Source organism: Marmota marmota, unplaced genomic scaffold, assembly GCF_001458135.2.
Source record: "Marmota marmota marmota unplaced genomic scaffold, marMar, whole genome shotgun sequence".
In the NCBI taxonomy this organism is placed as follows: Eukaryota; Metazoa; Chordata; class Mammalia; order Rodentia; family Sciuridae; genus Marmota; species Marmota marmota.
Window position 1 is genome coordinate 10,774,070 of NW_025999853.1, and position 19,557 is coordinate 10,793,626.

General features: G+C 39.1%; 1 protein-coding gene across 3 annotated transcripts in view; it reads right to left on the reverse strand.

Annotated features, from left to right (window-relative positions):
* Ano4 (anoctamin 4) overlaps positions 1-12,064 on the reverse strand; it is a 372,166-nt gene extending 360,102 nt beyond the window's left edge. For 2 of the 3 annotated variants that reach the window (XM_048803237.1, XM_048803234.1), the window contains exons 1-2: positions 11,960-12,064; positions 416-667 (exon numbers count right to left, since the gene is read on the reverse strand). In XM_048803237.1, coding sequence (XP_048659194.1) covers positions 416-545 — 130 coding nt within the window. In that variant the 5' untranslated portion in view covers positions 546-667; positions 11,960-12,064. The remainder of the gene's footprint in view (positions 1-415; positions 668-11,959) is intronic. The other variant, XM_048803236.1, reaches the window with a different exon arrangement.
* Positions 12,065-19,557: the final 7,493 nt, after the last annotated feature.

Sequence of the window (19,557 nt, forward strand, 5' to 3'; positions counted from 1 at the left end):
AAAAAAAAAAAAAAAATGACTAACATAATGACTTCTTTGAGTGTAAGAGGTTAGTCCAAGTCAGGTTATATTATATAATAATATATATAAATAATATGTAATAATATATATAAATAGAGAAAGAAATTAAGAAGAAAAAAGTCATACAACAGATCTTGGAATTCTGATTCGGAGTTGATTTCCAAATGAGATTTTACCATACAGAACTAACGCTTAGGTCAAAATATTTCCAAACACACCCAACCCTCCTTCTAGTATAGCTAAGCAAATAAAGCCAGTGAATGCGGAGGTATTGTTGAAGTCCATAGCATCACATCAGTAGAAATGTAGACGCAATTTGTTCATCAGGCAAATGAATGATAGAATCTTAGATACACTAAGTTCTGAACCTACAATAGGAGGCCAACACTGTTACCTGTCGTGTCTTGACTCAGGGTTTCCTGGCTGCTGCTGCTGTAAGAAGGCACTGGAGTGATGGACAATGAAGCTGGACAAGACAAAGGTGTGGCCAAGTCAGTCCTGCAGGTGAAGGATCGGTGGTACATGGGGATGCCTGCATCTTTGGAGACCAAGAGGGGCAGATCTGATGGGAGGGTGGGTCTTCCTTGTGCATATGGATTTTTCCAGTGGGTGAGCCCAATTGCAACAGGCCCAGCAACATCATAACCTGGTGAGATAAACACATTAGATCAGTAGCCGTAAGCAAAATCTTCTATTTGTTTTTGTATTTCCCAAAGTCTTAGCTGTTAGTCAAATCAAACATCACTCAAAATAAGGATGCATGTTAAATAATAAGCAAGCAGATAGTATCATACTTGATGGATCTTGTTCATTTGTCCAACATATATTTATTAAGTGCATACTGCAAGCTAGGTACCCAGTCATTGCCCTTGAGAAGCTCGGAGACTAATAACTGTGTTCATAATAAAACATAGGTGAAGACTATCTATTGCCAGATACTCTGCATAACTGGTCTTTAGTCCTCACAGCAATTGTACAAGAGGACTATTACACTTTGGTTTTACAGATGAGGAAATTGGATCTCAACTTGGCCTAGATCAAGCAGTCAGAAAATGCCAAAGGCAAAATTTAAGCCCAGATATATCTAACTCCAAAATCTATGTTCTTTCCCCTAACCTGCAACTATCTACAATACAAAGCAAAATGAAACAAACAGATTGAAAGTAGGACAGAAAGGGCCCTTCAGGAGTTCAGGGAAGAGAGCCATGCCAGGTGGAGGGACTAGGTCACAGAGAAGCTGGCATAAACTTAGCCTCACAGACAAAGTTTGCAGCCTAGAAACCAAAGGGGCAAATATGTGGTGCAGATGTGTTCTATTTAGTCCACTTTTTAAAAAATTTGAAGTAAAATTAAAATTGAAAACAATAGAAATCTAAAACAGTCTCACAAAAGTACCAATTTCAGTCTTCTCTTGATCTTCTCCTGAATATTATTAAACACACTGTCCCACGTCCCACAGGGCAACTGTCAGAGCCATGACATTGCCACCTCCGTGAAGTAGAATAAGGGAATCCCAACCTGCCATGGTCCCCACCACTCTCCAATGCCTCACTCCCACCTGGCTCCACTCTTTGCCACCCATGCCTGGCCCTTGTATGCCTTTACATTCCTAGATATAGAGCACAGGAATATATGTGCAGTCAGAAGAAAACAAGAACACCAAGTTAGATGTTATGGTGTAATTGTGAGATGTCCCCTAAAAGCTCATGTGTGGGACAATGCAAGAACTTTCAGAGTTAAAATGATTATATTATGAGAGTTGTACCCTAATGCACCAATATGGATTAACAACGTGGTGACTGTAGGCAGGTATGATGTGTGGCTGGAGAAAATAGGTCACTGGGGGTATGTCTTTGGGATTTATATTTTGTCACGGATGAATGGAGCTCTCTCACTCTCTCTGCTTCCTGGTGCCATGTCCTGAGCTGCTTTCCTCCACCACACCATGATATTCTCCCCCACCTTGGACCAGAGAGCAATGGGATCAGCCATCTATGGACTGAGACCTCTGAAACCATGAGCCAAAATAAATTTTTCCTCATCTACATTGTTCTTGACAGGTCTTTTGGTCACAACCACACACACACACACACACACACATACACACACACAAAAAAAAAAACCCAAGGGTCTTACATGCTAAGGTAATTAAACTGATTTTATTTGGAAGGCAAAGCAATATTCTTCAAGGTTTATACAATGCTGATTGGTACAATCAAATTAACAGCAGCAGATGTAGTCAGAATCATCACTTCTTCCTCTGTTGGTCTCCTCTTCTATCCTACTGTGACTTGCTGGAAGCTTATTTACCATGGTGAAGTGACAGCCAGTGACAGATGCTGAGATGCAGGGACTGGAGATGGGTAGGAAGACAGTCCTGAATGGGGAGGGCTAGAAAGGAAGGCGACCTGCATGAAGTCTGAAGACTGAACCATGGTATTTAGAGCAGCCCACCCCTACCGTGCTGGAAAGTGCGTGGACATAGATATGGATCAGACTTTCCCTCCAAGTTTTATTTCTTCTGTGTTTGTCTCTTATGAATGGAGCCTCCCTCAGGTTAGAGGGTGCTTTAGTCACCTTCATAATTTCTTTCCAGCTTTTCTCTTTGGCTCTATTCCTCCCTCCCTCCCACTAGTATGTACCACCAAAGCTGGGCTCCAAGCCAGCACTCTCTGTTCACTAAATTCCCCTCAGAATGCAGCCTTAAGGAGACCATGCAAGAGACTGCTGAGTATAGGCCAAATGAAAGTTGTTAAGGGACCAACTTAAAGTCTTGTCATGAGGAAGGAAAAAGGAGGCAGAGAGATATGCCACACTGATCTGGGAAGAAAAGAGCCTCTAGCTATTAGGTAGCTTCATCCCTCACTGGCAAGATGTCAGAAAAGACTTATGACAAAGGGAATGGTGGATTTTCTCACTCTAACTGTGGCAATCAGGACTGGCTTTTTCCAAGGACTAAGGAAAGTCAAGTGTGATTTAGATAGGAGGCATTTGAGCTTTAGTGAACATACTCATGTAGACCTGTCTAGCAGGCAGCTGAAAAAAAAAAACAAAGTGGAAATGAGAGTCAGAAGAAACAGGACCACAATCAAAAATCTAGGAGTCATCCACACAGAAGTCATGAGTGAGGCCTAGAAATGAACCATCCACTTCACTATGGTTAAGTAACAGATCCACTAACAATGGCAGAACTCTCTAGCACTTACTGGCACTGTGTTAAGGGATCTACAAGCACCACCTCATTTAAACCTTACTGTCAGAAGGTATTATTAGCTCCATTGACAGATAAGAAAACTGAGCCTGGGGGATGTTATACTTTTCTAAAGTCAACAAGGCACAGAAATGACACTCAAGATTCAAGTCCACCCTCACTGTAGACAATACCAGTGCTTTGTGACACCAACACACACTTTCTTGCTAAGAAGGGAGTCAATAGCAGGGATTCTGGGAGCTATAACTGGGGACTTGTTTAGTCATCTTTTTCATTGCTGTGACCAAAAGACCTGATAAGAACAATTTTAGAGGAGGAAAAGTTTATTTGACACTTATGATTTCAGAGGTCTCTGTCCATAGACAGCTGACTCCATTGCTCTCTGGCACAAAGACAGGGAGAACATCGTGGTGGAAGGGTACAGAGGAGGAAAGCACCAGGAAGCAGAGAGAGAGAGAGAGAGAGAGAGAACGCTCAACTAAACAAGGACAAAATATATACCCCCAAAGGCATGACCTCTGGGACCCACCTCCTCCAGCCACACCCTACCATCCTACAGTTAACATCCAGTTAATCCTTATCAGGGCACGAATACAGTAATTATGTTAAAACTCTCATAACCCAATCATTTTACCTCTAAACTTTCTTGCATTGTCCCACACATGAGCTTTTGGGGGACACCTCACATCTAAACTATAACATTCTGCCCCTGACCACCAAAAGCTCATACCCATTTCACAATGCAAAATATATTTAGTCCATTTCTAAGAGACCCACAGTCTTTGAACAATTCCAGGATTGCCAAAAGTCTAAGTCCAAAGTCTCTTCTGAGACTCAAAACAAACTCTTAAGTGTGAGCATCAAACAAACTCTAAGTGTAAACATCAAAAGCAAGTTACATATGTACACTATACAAAGGTATACAGTAAACATTTCCATTCCATGAGGGAGAAATGGGAGCATCGAAAGAAGGGATGGGACCAAAGCAAGACTGAAATCTAGCTGGGCAAACAAGTGCTATAGCTCCATGTTCAGCAAATGGGGCACATGGCATCCTGATGTTCTTTCCAGAGGACTTATGTACCTCCATCCATGTTGCTTTGCAGGTTGCAGCCCACATGGCTTCTAGTTGGCTTGTCTACAGCTTTTCTCAGCAGGCATTCCTACATCTCCACATATCATTGTATCAGGGGCTGCCCACTGGGTATCCAATCCTGCTGCACTTTGCCTGGACTCCTAGACCTTCCTTATTGAAATCTTGGTGGAAGCCTCCATGATCCCCTAACTCCAGCATCCTGTATTCCTTGTGGTTACTGCCAGGCAGTAGCCAAAACTCTAGGGACCATATCTGCTGCAGCCTTTGAGTGTATGGGTGGCTGAGCATGGTGAAACAACTTTCTAGGCCTGCCCTGTGCAAGCAAGGTAGCCCACTGGTCTCTTCTCAAAAGAATTCTTACTTTTATACCCTTGAACCTGAGATGGGTGTGATCTTGCCAATTCCTGAAATGCTCTCAAGCCATATTTCCTACTATTTCTAGGTAAAGTATTTAGTTTTTCTTCAGAGGCTATATTGTCTTAACAACCACACATTCTTTAGTCCCAGTTTTACTCATAGTTTTCTAAACAAACTGGAAGTTTTCCCAATCTTTCTGCTCTGCTTTCTGCTCTTTATTATCACAATAAACTTGGCTAAAAGCCTCCAGCAATAGCCATGAATGTTATGCTGCCTAGAAATTTCTTCCACCAGATTAAGTCCATCACTTTTAAATTCAAGCTCACAGAAAGTCTCAGGACACAGCAAAAATGCAGACAACTTTTTAGCCAGAATATAACACTAATGGCCTCTAATCCAATTTCCAACAGAGCCCTCCTTTTCCTCTGAAACTTCTTGAGCCAAATCATTACTGTCCATAGTCCTATTGGCATTCTGGCATTCTGAATTCCCAGAATTTTCCAGTAAGCTCTGCTTATAAAACTCTTAAACTTTTCCAGCTTATATCTCTAAATTTCAAAATTTTTCAAAATTACTCCCACAAATTCCAAAAAGCTCCAAAAGCTTCTAAACCACAAGGCCAGTTTAGCCACAGCAACAACCCTACTTCTCAGTACCGATTTCTGTTCTAGTTGGGTTTTTAACTGCTATGACCAAAAGACATGACAAGAACAATTTGTGGAGGAAAAGTTTATTTGGGGGCTCACAGTTTCAGAGGTCTCAGTCCATAAATGGCCAATTCCATTGCTCTGAGCCCAAGGTGAGGCAAAACATACTAGCAGAGGAGGAAAGCAGCAGAGGATATGGCACCATAACCGGACTGTTCCCTGAAAAGTTTCTATATTATCTATCCCTTTCTGAATAATCTTTAATAGAGAAATCTTGGTTAACCACAATGCTCAAGGAACAGGAAATGCTGATGACATGCTGACTGGATTGTTTTAACTCTTCTTGGTTGGTCACCTTCCTAAAAGGTCCTATGTGGAATGCAATGAGTGTGAGTGAATCTTGAGTGAGGGATACAAAACCCCTAGAGATAATCAATAAGAAGATCAATTCTCAATGTTCAGAACTAGGATGGAGCCAGTGATGTTGTAAAAGACTGAACTTAATGCCGATGGCCCCAAGAATGATTCTAATCATGTTTCTTGGACTAAACTTCTGATGCAAGTTTGTGATCAATACTCTTGACTCTGCCCTAACTCCTAAGATAGTACTGAGCCACAGAAATGAAATTCTAGAATTTTTCATTTAAATTGATGCTCCTCATGTTTATTATAAATGTGAAAACTTGGGCTGGGGTTGTGGTTCAGTGGCAGAGCACTTGCCTCGCACATGTGAGGCACTGGGTTCAATCCTCAGTACCACATTTAAAAAAATAAACAAAATAAGAATATTGTGCCCATGTATAACTAAAAAATATTTAAAAAAAAAAATGAGGGTCTGGGGTTGTGGCTCAGTGGTAGAGCACTTGCCTGGCATGTGTGAGGCACTGAGTTTGATTCTCAGCACCACATAAAAATAAATAAATAAACAAAATTATGATATTGTGTCCATCTACAACAAAAATATTTTTTTAAAAATCTGAAAACTCATTGCCTTCTATTTGAACCACAGAATCCTTCTACAAGAATAATAATCCCATGTTTTCCTCTTGCCTTATTGCTTCATTCATAAACTTGCTTAAATCCCTCTTGTTTCATTTTTCTGACATGCTCTGGAATTATTGTAAAGAATGGAGCACACCATGAAAGCATTATGTTTAAAAGTCTCTAAGAACTAAATGTCCCTTAACAGATTAATAAATAAACTTAAGAAAATATTAAAAAGGAATATTATTCAGCTTTATAAAGGAGATCCCTATTTACCTCAAGATGATGAACCTGGAGGACAATCAGATAAAGTACTGCACAATTTCACTTATACATAGAATTTTTCAAAAAATTCAAATACATAGAAACAGAGTAAAATGGTAAGATGATGGATATGTTAATTTTCTTGAATGCAGTTCATTTCACTAGGTATATCAAAACATCATATTATACACCCATAAATAAATATGTAGTACTGATTCTTCATATTTCCTTAACAAATACATGTTCTTTTACTTCAAAATTTTAAAAAGAAAAAATTTAAGGTTGTAAGGAACTAACTCTGCACTCCGCACAATTTCAGGCTTTACCATTTGTTTTATAAAATTATGGCTAATTTATAAGCATATACTTATTATTTTTTTTTTATAAGCATATACTTAATTTTGAAAAAATACAGTTCACATGGCAAACAAGCCTTTTTTTAGTTTGGAAAATTATCACATCATTTACTCCAGAAATGGAGTTCATTAGCAAATATTTTAACCCATATTATTGATACAAATGAGCTACGACAAGATTTGCATAATTATGATAGAATATAAATGGACTAGTCTAAATTTAAAAGTAGCAATGAGGTCAAAGTACTTTGAAGGGACAACCACCAGGGAAACAGCTGTCATCTAAGAGGCAAGTAATAGGAGTGTCACAATTGTACCCTGCCTATTCTTTCTCATTCCTCATATCTCCTATTGGGGAGGGAGGTAGAAACACAGGTCTTGATTCTCTTAAGGTTCAGTGTCAAAACTATCATTCACTGGCCCCCAAATTGTGAAAGGAGTCATGGAAGGAACATCTAGAGTTTATAGGATGTCTTGAGGGGGAAAAAATGATATCAATTACCTATTTGTTCTTCAATCTCTAACAAATGGGTAAAACGAGAATTTACAACCAGAAAATAAGGAATTGTCCAAGACTCTCTTGGATTTCAGAAAGAGTCATTTTTCTGTTCCTGGGATTTTGTTGTTGTTGTTGTTGTTGTTTTGTTTTTTGACATCTCTGCTTTTGGCAGGTTGTAGTTTCTGTAGGAACCACATTAGTAGGGAATCCACAGGCGCATCATTTTTGTACATGGAATACCCCCACACAACACTGCTAGATGAAATGACTACTCTGTGAGAGAAAGGCTGAAGTGCAGGAGATGGAAGAAAGCAAGGAGCTTTTCAGAAAGAGTTCCCTAAATAAGTCTGTGTTAGTCAGGGTTCTCTAGAGGAACAGAATCAACAGGAAGTATAATTATAAAAAGGGGATTTATCAGTTGACTTTCGCAACCAGAAGCTGGATAGCCCACAATGGCTGTCTGCAGGCTGGGGAGATGGAAGAACCAGTCGCTGTGCAGTCCAAGAGGCTAAAGCCCCAGAACAAGAGGGATCAACAGGGCTACCCCAGTAAGACACTGAGGGCTTCTGAGTTGGCTTTGGAAGAGTGAAGAAGCAAAGAGTCTGATATCTTCAGATGATCCACAATCAATAACCTGCTCAAGAAGAATTGAGCTTGCATCTGCTGTAGCTTCCTGTTCTTTCAACTTTTGTTCTATCTAAGCCATCATCCTATTGGGTGGTGCTGCCCACACTTAGGGAGGGTCTCCATTTCAGTTGGCTCTCCCACATGCCAATCATTCCTAGACATACCCTCAATGACACACCCATAAACCTCTTAATCCTGGACATCTCTTAATTCAATCAAGTTGAAAAATATCATTACAAAGTCAAAGAGATGTGTCCTTCTTCTGGCACTCTGAGTCTAAGGTTGTTAATTATTTACCACTTTTACCAACTGCCTATTGCCTGTGCAGAATCCAACCCCCTCCTTCCTTTCCGTAGTCTCAGTTTTGTTTGGGAATCTGTTGCACCCCCACAAGCTTTGTGACACCAGGGCAGGTTACCTCATGCTCACCCCCAACAAGGACCTCAAATGGGTCTGGCAGGGTTAGAGATAATGCCATCTTCCTTGTCCCTGGATGGTTCAAGGATGGTCATGAGACATCATTGTGCCCAATGAGGTAGGAAAAATCTGTTGGGGATCCTCAGGGGAAAGTTGTGGCCCCTCCAGTGAACCAACAAAGGTACTAACACTCTTACTTCTGATCACTGCTGTCTGAATGCAGTTCCAAGAGGCACTTCAGCCATCTGGCTGCCACCATAGAGATAAATGACCAATGAAAGAAGGGAAAAGACGTTTCTCAGCACCACTGAGCAGCTTCATCAACCTGTCCTAAGGATAAGCCTGCCTCCTGTCTTCCATTATGTGAAATAATAACCTTCCCTATGGTCTCAGCCAGTCTACATCAGGGAACTGAAGCAGCATCCAGACCCTTTTGGTTCCTCCATCACCTTTGGAGAAGACCAAGCATCTGCCATACCCACCTCCCCTTAGAGGTTGGTTTTCTAGGGCTGCTATACCAAAGTGCCACAAATTGGATTGCTTATTGTGACAGAAATTTAGTTCTGGAAGGTAGAAGTCTGAAATACAATGTCAGGTGGACCCCACTCTCTCTCTAAAGGCTCTAGAAGAGAATCTGTTCCCTGACTTTTTCATGGCTTCTGGTGGCTGGAAATCCTTAGTGTTCCTTAGCTTACAGACATATCACTCCATCATCATATGGCCTTCTCCTTATGTCTCTGTGTCCCTTCTTTTATTATAAGGACATCAGTCATATTGGATTAGGGCTTACTCTAAGAAAGTATGACTTAATCTTAACATCTGCAAAGACCCTAGTTCCAAGTGAGGTCACCTTTACAGGTGAGATATATATTAAATTGTCATTCTTTTTCATTTAAAAGTTAGTCATTTAAAATTTTTCACATTCTGAAACCAAGTTCTGACACTTAATTTTAGTGTCTGGGCTTGCTTCTGTTTCCAGCAGGTTGGCACCAATTGATACACTTAATGAGGAAAGAGATGGATATGTCAACATGCATTCATACCAAATGAAGATCCAATAACCTCACATGAGTGAGCATTAATAGGTTTCACAGTGGGTTGGACAGAAAGCAATGACAGCAATGTCAAGTCACCATGAAATTCCTAGCAGTGATGACATGCTGAATTCAAAGGTCCTTCACCACTGCAGCCAGAACCACACTGCATTACAAACCGTGATTGCATTCCAGTAAACTCACAATGTCTTCCAATGATTATGTATTAAAGGCTTGGTCTCCAATGCAGACAAGTGCAGAGGTTTTGGGGAAATGATTGGATCATGCAGGCTCTGATCTCATCAACAGATTAATAATTTGATGGCATTATTTGGAACTATAGGAGATGGAACCTGTTGAAGGAAGTAAGTCACTATGGACATGCCCTTGGGGACTATATCTGTCCCTGGTCCCTCCCCCTGCCCTGTTTCCTGGCTGCCATGATTGAGAAGATTTCTTCGGCCATGCCTTTCTAACATGATGACTTCCTCCTCTCAAGCCCAAAGCAATAGAGTCAGTAGACCATGGACTAAATCTCTGAAACTATGAGTCAAAATGAACTTTTTCTCCCCTAAATTGTTTAAGTCATATGGTTTTTTGTCACAACAGCAAAAAAATCAACTAACAGTGACAAACTTGAGGGTTTTTTGCTTTACAGTGTTTTAAATTTTATTTGATTTTGGTGGCTACTTGGAATATAAGATGTCTATGCTTAGCTTTATATTTGAATGTACTAAAGAACCTTATAATAGAATTTAAGTCCATGTTAGACGCTCACCATTATTATTTCTTTTTTACAGGGGTCCACACTGCTGGAGTTTGAAAAACTATGATATAGTGTTTAAAATCATGGACTGTAATGTCTAACAAACCTGAACTGAAATCCTGGATACATTAATAATTGACTGGGTTGCAAAAAAAAAAAATCCAGTTTCCTTATCTATAAACTGAAGAATACTGATACCTTCCTCTTGAAGTTCTGATTAAATAAAATAATGTATGCTGGGAACCAAGAACAGCTGGCAAATAGTAAGCGCAAAATAAATGTTAGCTAATAATTATCACCATTATTTATTTTCCTGCTAAGTCAGTGCCCAGGACTCTGGAATCATGAAATTTTTGAAAGGAAGTAGAATGGATAGGAAGACTTCAACAAATAGAAAAGTAATGAGGGTCACTCTTCCCTTTTGGACCAAAAATAAACCACATTTACAATGGAGAGAAAGGGAACAGAAAAGGATGCTGGGGGAGCACACCATGTTCTGCCCCTGTGCTACGAGCTCAGTGAGGTCCCACGACAAGGAGGCGATACACAGAGAACAACAGGGCCCAAAACACAGGGCTCCAGTCTTGGAAGTCAGCCATGTGATGTGATATGGAGATTTTGTTTCTGAGAAGTCAGGAGTCAGGGCAGCTTGTACACACTGCAGGCAGGTGAGAGAACACTAAGGATTCCTGGAGGAAGTGACAAGCAAACTAAAACCTTAGTTTTAGTTTGGAATGCCTCTTAATGCTGCAAAAATATCCACTGCATGAGGCACACAGTGCATTCAGTAAGGTGAAAAGTGTCATGGTGAGAACAATCTCTCTAATACTCCTTGCTTCATTTTGATCATAACAAGGAGAAAGTCTCACTTTGGTTTGTAGCACCACCCTATGAGCTGCTTAGCATGGCTTTTCAAACAAGAAAGAGTAGATTTCTACCTTGAGCATTGGAGGACAATAATTCCCAGGTAATATTTAGTAACATTGCTTTGTTTTGTTTTGTTGTTTTCTGTGTGTGTGTGTCTGTGTGTGTGGTTTGTTGGTTTGTTTGCTTGTTTTTTGGTACTGGGAATTTAACACAGGGGTGTTTTACCAATGAGTTATAACCTCAGTTCTTTCTTAAATATTTGAGACAGAGTCTCACTAACTTGAAAAGGCTGGCCTCAAGCTTGTGATCTTCTTGTCTAAGCCTCCCAAGTAACTGGGATTACAGGTGTGTGCCACCACATCCAGCATGTTTTTTCTTGGATATATGTATGTAGATAGACATGCGTGCATGCATGCATTGCCTTACATTTATGGTAAATACACATTTTCTATATGCAGTTATAAAAAGTTTATTTTTAATAGATCAATATTAAAAATTAAGTTTATTTTAATATTAGGTAAATGATAATTCATGTGATACATAAACAAAGGGTTAAAGCAATCTATGAAAAGTGGGAAAGACCAGTTCACTATAGTCCTTGGATCTGATTTCCTTCAGTTCTATTCAAAAGCAGTAAGAATCCACAAGAGGGCGCCCCAGAAAGGTGAGTCCACAAGCAATTGCTCTGGTTTTGGAAATAAATGCTTATGCATGCACATTTTCTTCTCATTCTCTCTTTAGCGCCCCCCACCCCCACCCCTCTCTCCAGGCAACAACCATTTTTGTAAAACAAGCTGACTCGGGGTTGCTCACCTATGGTGATCTGGCTGACACAACTGTAGTAGCTGCCCGTTGTTGCAGAAGACAGGTTATAACTCCCACTGCTCACATCTCTGTCTGTTTAAAAAATAAAAGACAAGAAGGTTAGTCACCGCCTTGTAGACCCTGTGGTCACAATTAAATATATGATTGGCAGTAAATAAGCAGTTGTCTGTGACACTGGTGACTTCATACACAGTTGCTGCTGTATTCTTTGATGTTTAGGGGGTGCTAGGTGCAGGCACTGGTATGGGCACTTGGAATATCTTGATAATCAACCCAGACAGCTACACACAGGCAATTTCAGATCAGTGTCACCATTTATAATGAAGGCGTGAAGGTGCTTGGGTGGGTGCTTCAGGCAGGTGAGAGAATACTAAGGATTCCTGGAGGAAGTGACAAGCAAACTAAAACCTAAAGGTCAAGTACTGTCTGACTAGGAAAAAAAAAAATTTAAAAAAAGATGAATTGAGGGCAAAGATTCAGGCAGGAAGCTTTGAGCATGTCCACAGAGCTTTCAGCTTAGAGCCCCCAGAAAACCTCATGAGTTACAGCAGCTAAATTCAGTAATCGGAGACGAGAGCAGTACTGGACTGCACAGGGTCTTGTAAACCACATTAATTCATTTGGGTTTTTCCTAGAAGGCAAGATCTCCTTTTCATTTCAAGAGGATCATTCTATGGCAGTGTGGAGGACAAACTGGAGAACATAAGATTCATTTCTGAGTATACTGCAATAATCCTGATGAGAGATAACAGTGGCCAAACCAGAGAAGTGGATGCAGTTCCTCTCAAGGCTGAAAGTAGAGCCCAGAGCATGGAATTCCTTCACTATTGTAAACAGAAAACATCCTAGGCAGAGTGGGGGCAAAAGAAATCAAGTGCTTAAAAAATATACCGCATTTTAGCATTTTCACCCATAAGCACCCTGTGCAGACACCACCCTCATGACTCTGATAGAAAGTTGAGGATCCATGTGGCCAAGTGTCTTTCCCAAGGTCACAATGACAATAAGTCTCAGAACAGAGCTCAAATCCAAACCAGAACCCCTCCCAATTGTTTATGAAACATGGCAAGAGTATAGAACTACAAAACCCCTAGAAGACAGCATAGAAGAAAACCTAGATGACCTTAGATATGGCAATCAATTTTTAGAGAAAACACCAAAAGTGCAATCTATGAAAGAGTAATTGAGAAGCAGACTTTAAAATGTAAAAAGTTTGTTCTGGGAAAGACAATACCACGAGAAGGGGAACACAAGCCACAGACTAGGAGAAAGTATTTGCAAAGGATACATCAGATAAAGAACTATTATCTATAATAACAACTCTTAAAACTCAACAATCAGAAAATAAATGACCTGAGTAAAAAATATGGGTCCAAGACCTTACCAATCTGCCAAGGAGGTAGGGAATGATAAATAAGTACAAGAAAAGATGTCCCACATAGCATATCATCAGGGAAATGCAAATTAAATCAAAAATGAGACATCACTATATACCTATTAGAAATAGCAAAGTTCAGAACACTGACAGGGTGAAATGCCAGTGAGACCCTGTCTCAAAATAGAAAATAAAAAGGGTTGGGGATGTAGCTCAGTGGTAAAGTATCCCCAGGTTCAATCTCCAGGACCTCCCCCCCACCAAAATTAAAAAAAAAAAAGAGGAATTCTCATTCATTCAGTGCTGGTAGAAATACGAAATGGTACAGCCACTTTGGAAGACAGGTTAGTAGTTTCTTACAAAACTAAACTGATTCTTATCATATGATCCAGGAAACCTGCTCTTTGGTATTTACCCAAATGAGCTGATAATTTATGTCTATACCAAAACCTGCATACAAATATTTATAGCACGAATATCCCCAAAATTGGATTAACCAAGATATCCTTGAGTAGGTGAATGAACAAACCGTGTACATCCAGACAGAATGTGGCACATTCAGCACTACATGAAATGAGCTCTCAAGCAATGAAAAGATGTGGAGGAAACTTGAATACACATTTACTAAGTTAAAGAAGTCAATCTGAAAAGGCTACCTACTGTTCAATTCCAAATATGACATTCCAGAAAAGGCAAAACTCTGGGGACAATAAACACATCAGGTTTTCAGGGTTTGGGCAGAGGGAAGGGATGAATAGGTAGAGCAGAGATTTTTAGGGCAATGAAACAACTCCATATGATACCATAACGATGGATACATATCATTACATGGTAATCCAAACCCACAGAAGTTACAACATCAAGAGTGAGCCCAAAGAACTATGGCCTTTAGGTGGTTAATGGCACATAAATGTAGGTTGGTCAATTGTGCCAGTCTTGTAGATGATGTTGAAAATGGGGGTGGCTGTTCACGTGTGGGAACAGGGTACATATGGAACCTCTGTATATATTGGTGTGAATACAAAACTGCTCTAAAGAAATAAAGTCCTAAACAACAACATGGTAGGACATACATGACTTTTAAGAAACAAATAAATACATATGGTCTAATATAAAACACCACAAATTAAAGAGGCATATTAATAATGGTTGCAGAACCTAACGGAAATTTTTTAATATTATGTAACACTAAAGCATTATAGATCTCTGATTATAGGTCTGAGGGAAAAAAATAAGAATTAGTCAAACGTTTCCAAAGAAGAAGGATGTCTAGAAACATATCGAATCACATTCTAATGACAGCACAGTGAGGATTGGTAAAGAAGATGACTTTGTAGGTGAACGTTCTTAGGAATTAAAAATAGTAGGTCCCTGGACAAAGAAGCCAGGAAATGAGAGTCATCTGCACAGGTTTGTATGTGCCCTGTGTTTGAAAACAAAGTATTGACAAAAGCAGATGGTGAACCAAAGGGCAAAGAAATGCGGCTCAGAGCCTCATTGAGACCACTGTGTAGGTTCACAAATGAGGTAAAAATAGTGAGAAACATTTCTAGACTACTTTTAGTGTGGGAAAAATAATTCTAGCAAGTGCATGTGGCCAACTTCTCTAAGACACATTCCCAGACCATCCCCAGCCTCTAGGGTGCTTCCTGAACAGCTAGCCACGCCTCCAACAACCACACTGGGCATGCAAGACTACTGGTTTACACAGCTCCAAGTCCCTGGGCTTATCAAGGACAGACCCAACTATTCAATTTGTAATTTCCAGAGATAAGTGCTAAAATTCTCAATAAATGTTCACTGACTCAGAGAAAGAGAAAAAAACAGAAATTAACTTATAACTTAATTATAAGTTATAATAACTTATAACTGCCCACCGGTTGGAACTAGCTGTCTAGATACTGACTTATAACTTCTGAGGTTATTGTGATAAGAGAGAAAGAGCACCAGGTTGACAGTCAGAAGACCTAAGTTTGAAGCCCAACTTTGCTCCATAGAAGCTCTTTGAACTTGGGCAATCTGTTTAACTCTCTTCAGTACTAGTTCCTACACCTGAAAGTGTTGGCCATAATGCTTACCTCACTTTTTCAGGGAGAGGGGCATGAGGTATGGTTAATAAAAATAAATCAGCTACATGTAATGCATAGTTAGCAAATATTTCAGTATATATTTGTAGAATCTGCTGAAATCAACAAAATCCAGACCCAAAACATCCCAGACTACTCCAACTACTCTCAAATTGACATTCCTAATTCTTTTTAAACCCTTCACTAATAGTCTGTCCTTAAGAGATTTTGCAAGAGAGGAGATTGTCAAGGGACAAGACCAAGGGCATCAAAATCAAAGGGGAAGAGGAGATCTGCAAATGAAGAAATGTCTATGAATGAAGAAGAAAAGCATACTGAGAAACTAGCAATCAGCACAGAAGCAGGATGCTTGAATTAGGAATGAAGGCCTAGGAAGAGACTGCAAATAAATTTGAATGAAAAAATTATTCCACTTGAATCAAGTTGGAATGGTAAAACTAGGGCATTAATTTTGGTGGCAATATTTTGAAAAGACACAGAGCAAAAGTACAAAGAGCCATGGCAGCCTGCAATGCATGGTGATTCTGAGATGGAAGGTTTTGTTAACAAAAATACTAGACTTCATGGAAGAAGCTTAAAAGCCATTTAATCCTTGAGCAACCAAGAGCAATGAAAATATCTGATAACTAGTGAAAAAACTTGAGACTCAATGAGATCAATGAACATTGTGGGCTCTGGAGTCAGTATCTAGACAGCTGGTTCCAACCTGTGGGCAGGTTACTTCATCCCTATGTGTCCCTGATTCATTGTAATAAAAACAGGAATAATAAGGGCTCCCATTAAGTTATTAATATATAAAAAGTTTTTATATAATAGCACCTAGCACATAAAAAGAGTTCAATTCGTGTTAGCTATTATTTTTATTTCATACTTAAAAAGAACAAAGATATCCACAAAACATAATACTATATAAGCAAGAAAATGAATGGAGTAAAGCTACACAATGTATCATGGATAAATTTTACAGGTATAATATTGAATGAAAGAAGCAATCCCAAAACTAACACATGTGACTCTATTTATGCAAACTTCAATGATAAACAGAATTAAATTAATGCTATCCATGGATGCATTCCTGGATGGTTAAACTGTATAGAAAAGTAATAAAATAATTAGTACAAAAATCAGCAACATGGTGGCTCTATTTGGTGGGGAACCCAGGGGGTATGTACAGAGTAGGGTCTGCTGGAAATGTTCTGGTATTTGACCTAGGTAGTGATGCATGGCATTCATCTTATAAGTATTTATTAAATTATAAATTTGTCTTACCCACTTGTCTATACTATATTATAGCTCACAATAACATTTTAAAAGAAAGGGAAAATATCATGGTAAGGCAAACCTGGAATGCTAATTCTGAAAAAAAGAAATGTATAAGAAAAAGAGGAGGCGACGGAATTAGACAGCACCAGTCACTGAGCACCTGCTCTCTGCCAGGCCCTAGGCAAAACATTCATTATTTCACTTACATTCACTGTTTCATTAAAGCTTCAAAACAACTCTTTCAAGGTACATGTGCTTATCCCACTATGTATGTAACGAACTGGGAACTCAAAAAATTAAGAAATTTTCCCAGAGCCACAATTTAGGCAGGTCATAAACCTAGAATTAGAACCCAGGTTTGTGTTACACTAAAAAATAATAATAATAATTGAAAACAGAGACAAAGACAAAAGGAGGACAGATTATAAAGCAAGCTGTGTTCAGTGGATTCCTCCTTATCGGGTACGGTATCTCTGGCGATTGTTTATCTGATGTGCTAAGCAATGAGGCTCTATAGGTAGCAAGATCGACTATCTCCAGGGCATCAATCAGCAAAAGAATAGACAAAACTAACACAACTTTTATTTGTCTTAAATTATCTTCAGTATGCTCATTAACAATATGGTCTTAGAAAAAGAAAATCAGGCCCATCTCAATGCTTAACCTACCTTACCTTTCATCATAACCATAGTGAGGAAAAAAATGAACCACACCTATTTATGCCTATTCACTGAATGTAAAATTCTGGTAAACATAAAGCCAATTTTAAGTAAAAATTGCTAACATAAGACAATAATTAGTCTAATTTGTGAGGTTTTAGGGAAAAATTAACAGAACTCTTGTGCTAAGTAACAGTAACTATACAAACCAGGAGCTGGGTCCTCAAAGTATTGTTCAGGGAAAGTTTAACATATTAAATTTAGAGTTAATTAAACCAAATATGAGTGGGTATTTCATTTTTAAGAAATATTTAAGTAAAAGTACAAAAAAAACATAAATATCCTAAATCTCAAAACTCCTTATTTTATTCATGGAGGTAGGGTCAGAATGGTAAAGAGGGAGCAGGGATTTAACCAAATAATTCAAATTAGTAAAAGGAAATAAATGAGAAAAACTGCATAGAAAAAAATACAAAGTAAAAGTAAAATTGTAAAAATAAATTCAAGAATATTAGTAATAATGATAAATGTAAATAATAATCTAAATTTGTTATTTAAGAGACTGTGAGGGGGTTCCTTTTTTAAAAACCAACTATTGTTGTTTATAAAAGAAACATCTAAAATATAGGATTAAGAAATATTGAAAGTAAAAGATATAAAAAGATTGCAGGCAAATACCAAAAATATATAGAAAGCTACAACAAGCAAAGACCAAAAATATATACAATGATATACAACAAGAAAATACTAAGTAAAATAAAGCTATGGTAGTTATGTTACTTTTAGATGAAAAAGGTTTTAAGACAAAAAGCTTTATTAAGAATGCAGAGTGTCAGGGTCCAATTCTTCAGGAAGTTGTTTAAAAATAAATTTAAAAAAAGCACCAAACCTGTAAGCTCAAAATAACTTCAAAATGTATGATGCAAAAACTAAAATTAATTAACATTAATATGTGAAGCTAGAGGAAGAAACTGACAAATCCACCACTTAAGGGGAGTTTTTAACATATACTTAATAACTGAACAAGCAAAATTTCATTAAAAATATATAAAATTGAAACAGCACAATGACTCTCAGTTTAAAAAACAGATATTGAGCCCCACACTGATAGGTAGGGAACATATATTCTTAACTATTAAGCTCATGTTAAACTATTCAAAAACTTGAGCACATATTAAGTCCTAAAGTAAATCTCAACAATTCCAAGATAAAGCAATATAATTGCAGGCTATGTTTTCTGACCCTAATCTATGCTGTCAAAAGTCTGAGAAGTCCTTTTTAGGGAATGGAGTGGGGATGACAGGTGATCATTATTATCCATGCACTTTATTCTGTACGTGTGTAACTTTGTTCATGTGTGTTTATAAATCGTCAACCTTTTAAAAGGCTTTTTTAATATTATGCTACTAGCCAAAAGAAAAAAATAGAGCACGCAGATTTATATAAAGCAAAATACAACCAAAAATGTTCAAATTTAAAAACTAAAATATCAGTCTAGATTTTTAACCAGAGCTATGCTATACAACACTTCACATGAATAAGCCACGATAACTTTCTCTATATAGCCAATAACCATCTTCTCTACAAGCTTGTGACCCAGTGTAATCCCTGGACCAGCAAGATTGGCTCCACCTGGAAGCCTATTAGACATGCAGGACACCAGAATTCCTAAATCAAGATTTGCATTTTAATCAGATGCCCAAGTGAGTTGAGTCTTACTAAAGAGAGAAGCATTGCATAACTCTTAAGCTCTATAAACTGAACTCTCAAGGGCTTAGAAATTAACCAAAGACTCTCTTTTAAAGAACTCATGTAGAGAGCTGCCCCACGTGCCTGCAAGGTAGGCAGACCTGCGACCCACCGGCAGAACAGGCCCAGCGGCCTGCTGAGAGGCAGAGCCGCCCCCTCCCCCCGCGCCTGCAAGGTAGGCGGAACTGTGACCACCGGCATAACAGGCCCAGTGGCCTGCGGAGGGGCAGAGCTGCCAACCACGCCTGCAAGGTAAGCGGACCTGCAACTCACCAGCAGAATAGGCCCAGCAACCCGTGGAGGGGCAGAGCCGCCCCACGTGCCTGCAAGGTAGGCGGACCTGCGACCCACCGGCAGAACAGGCCCAGCGGCCTGCTGAGGGGCAGAGCCGCCCCCTCCCCCCCCGCACCTGCAAGGTAGGCGGAACTGTGACCACCGACAGAACGGGCCCAG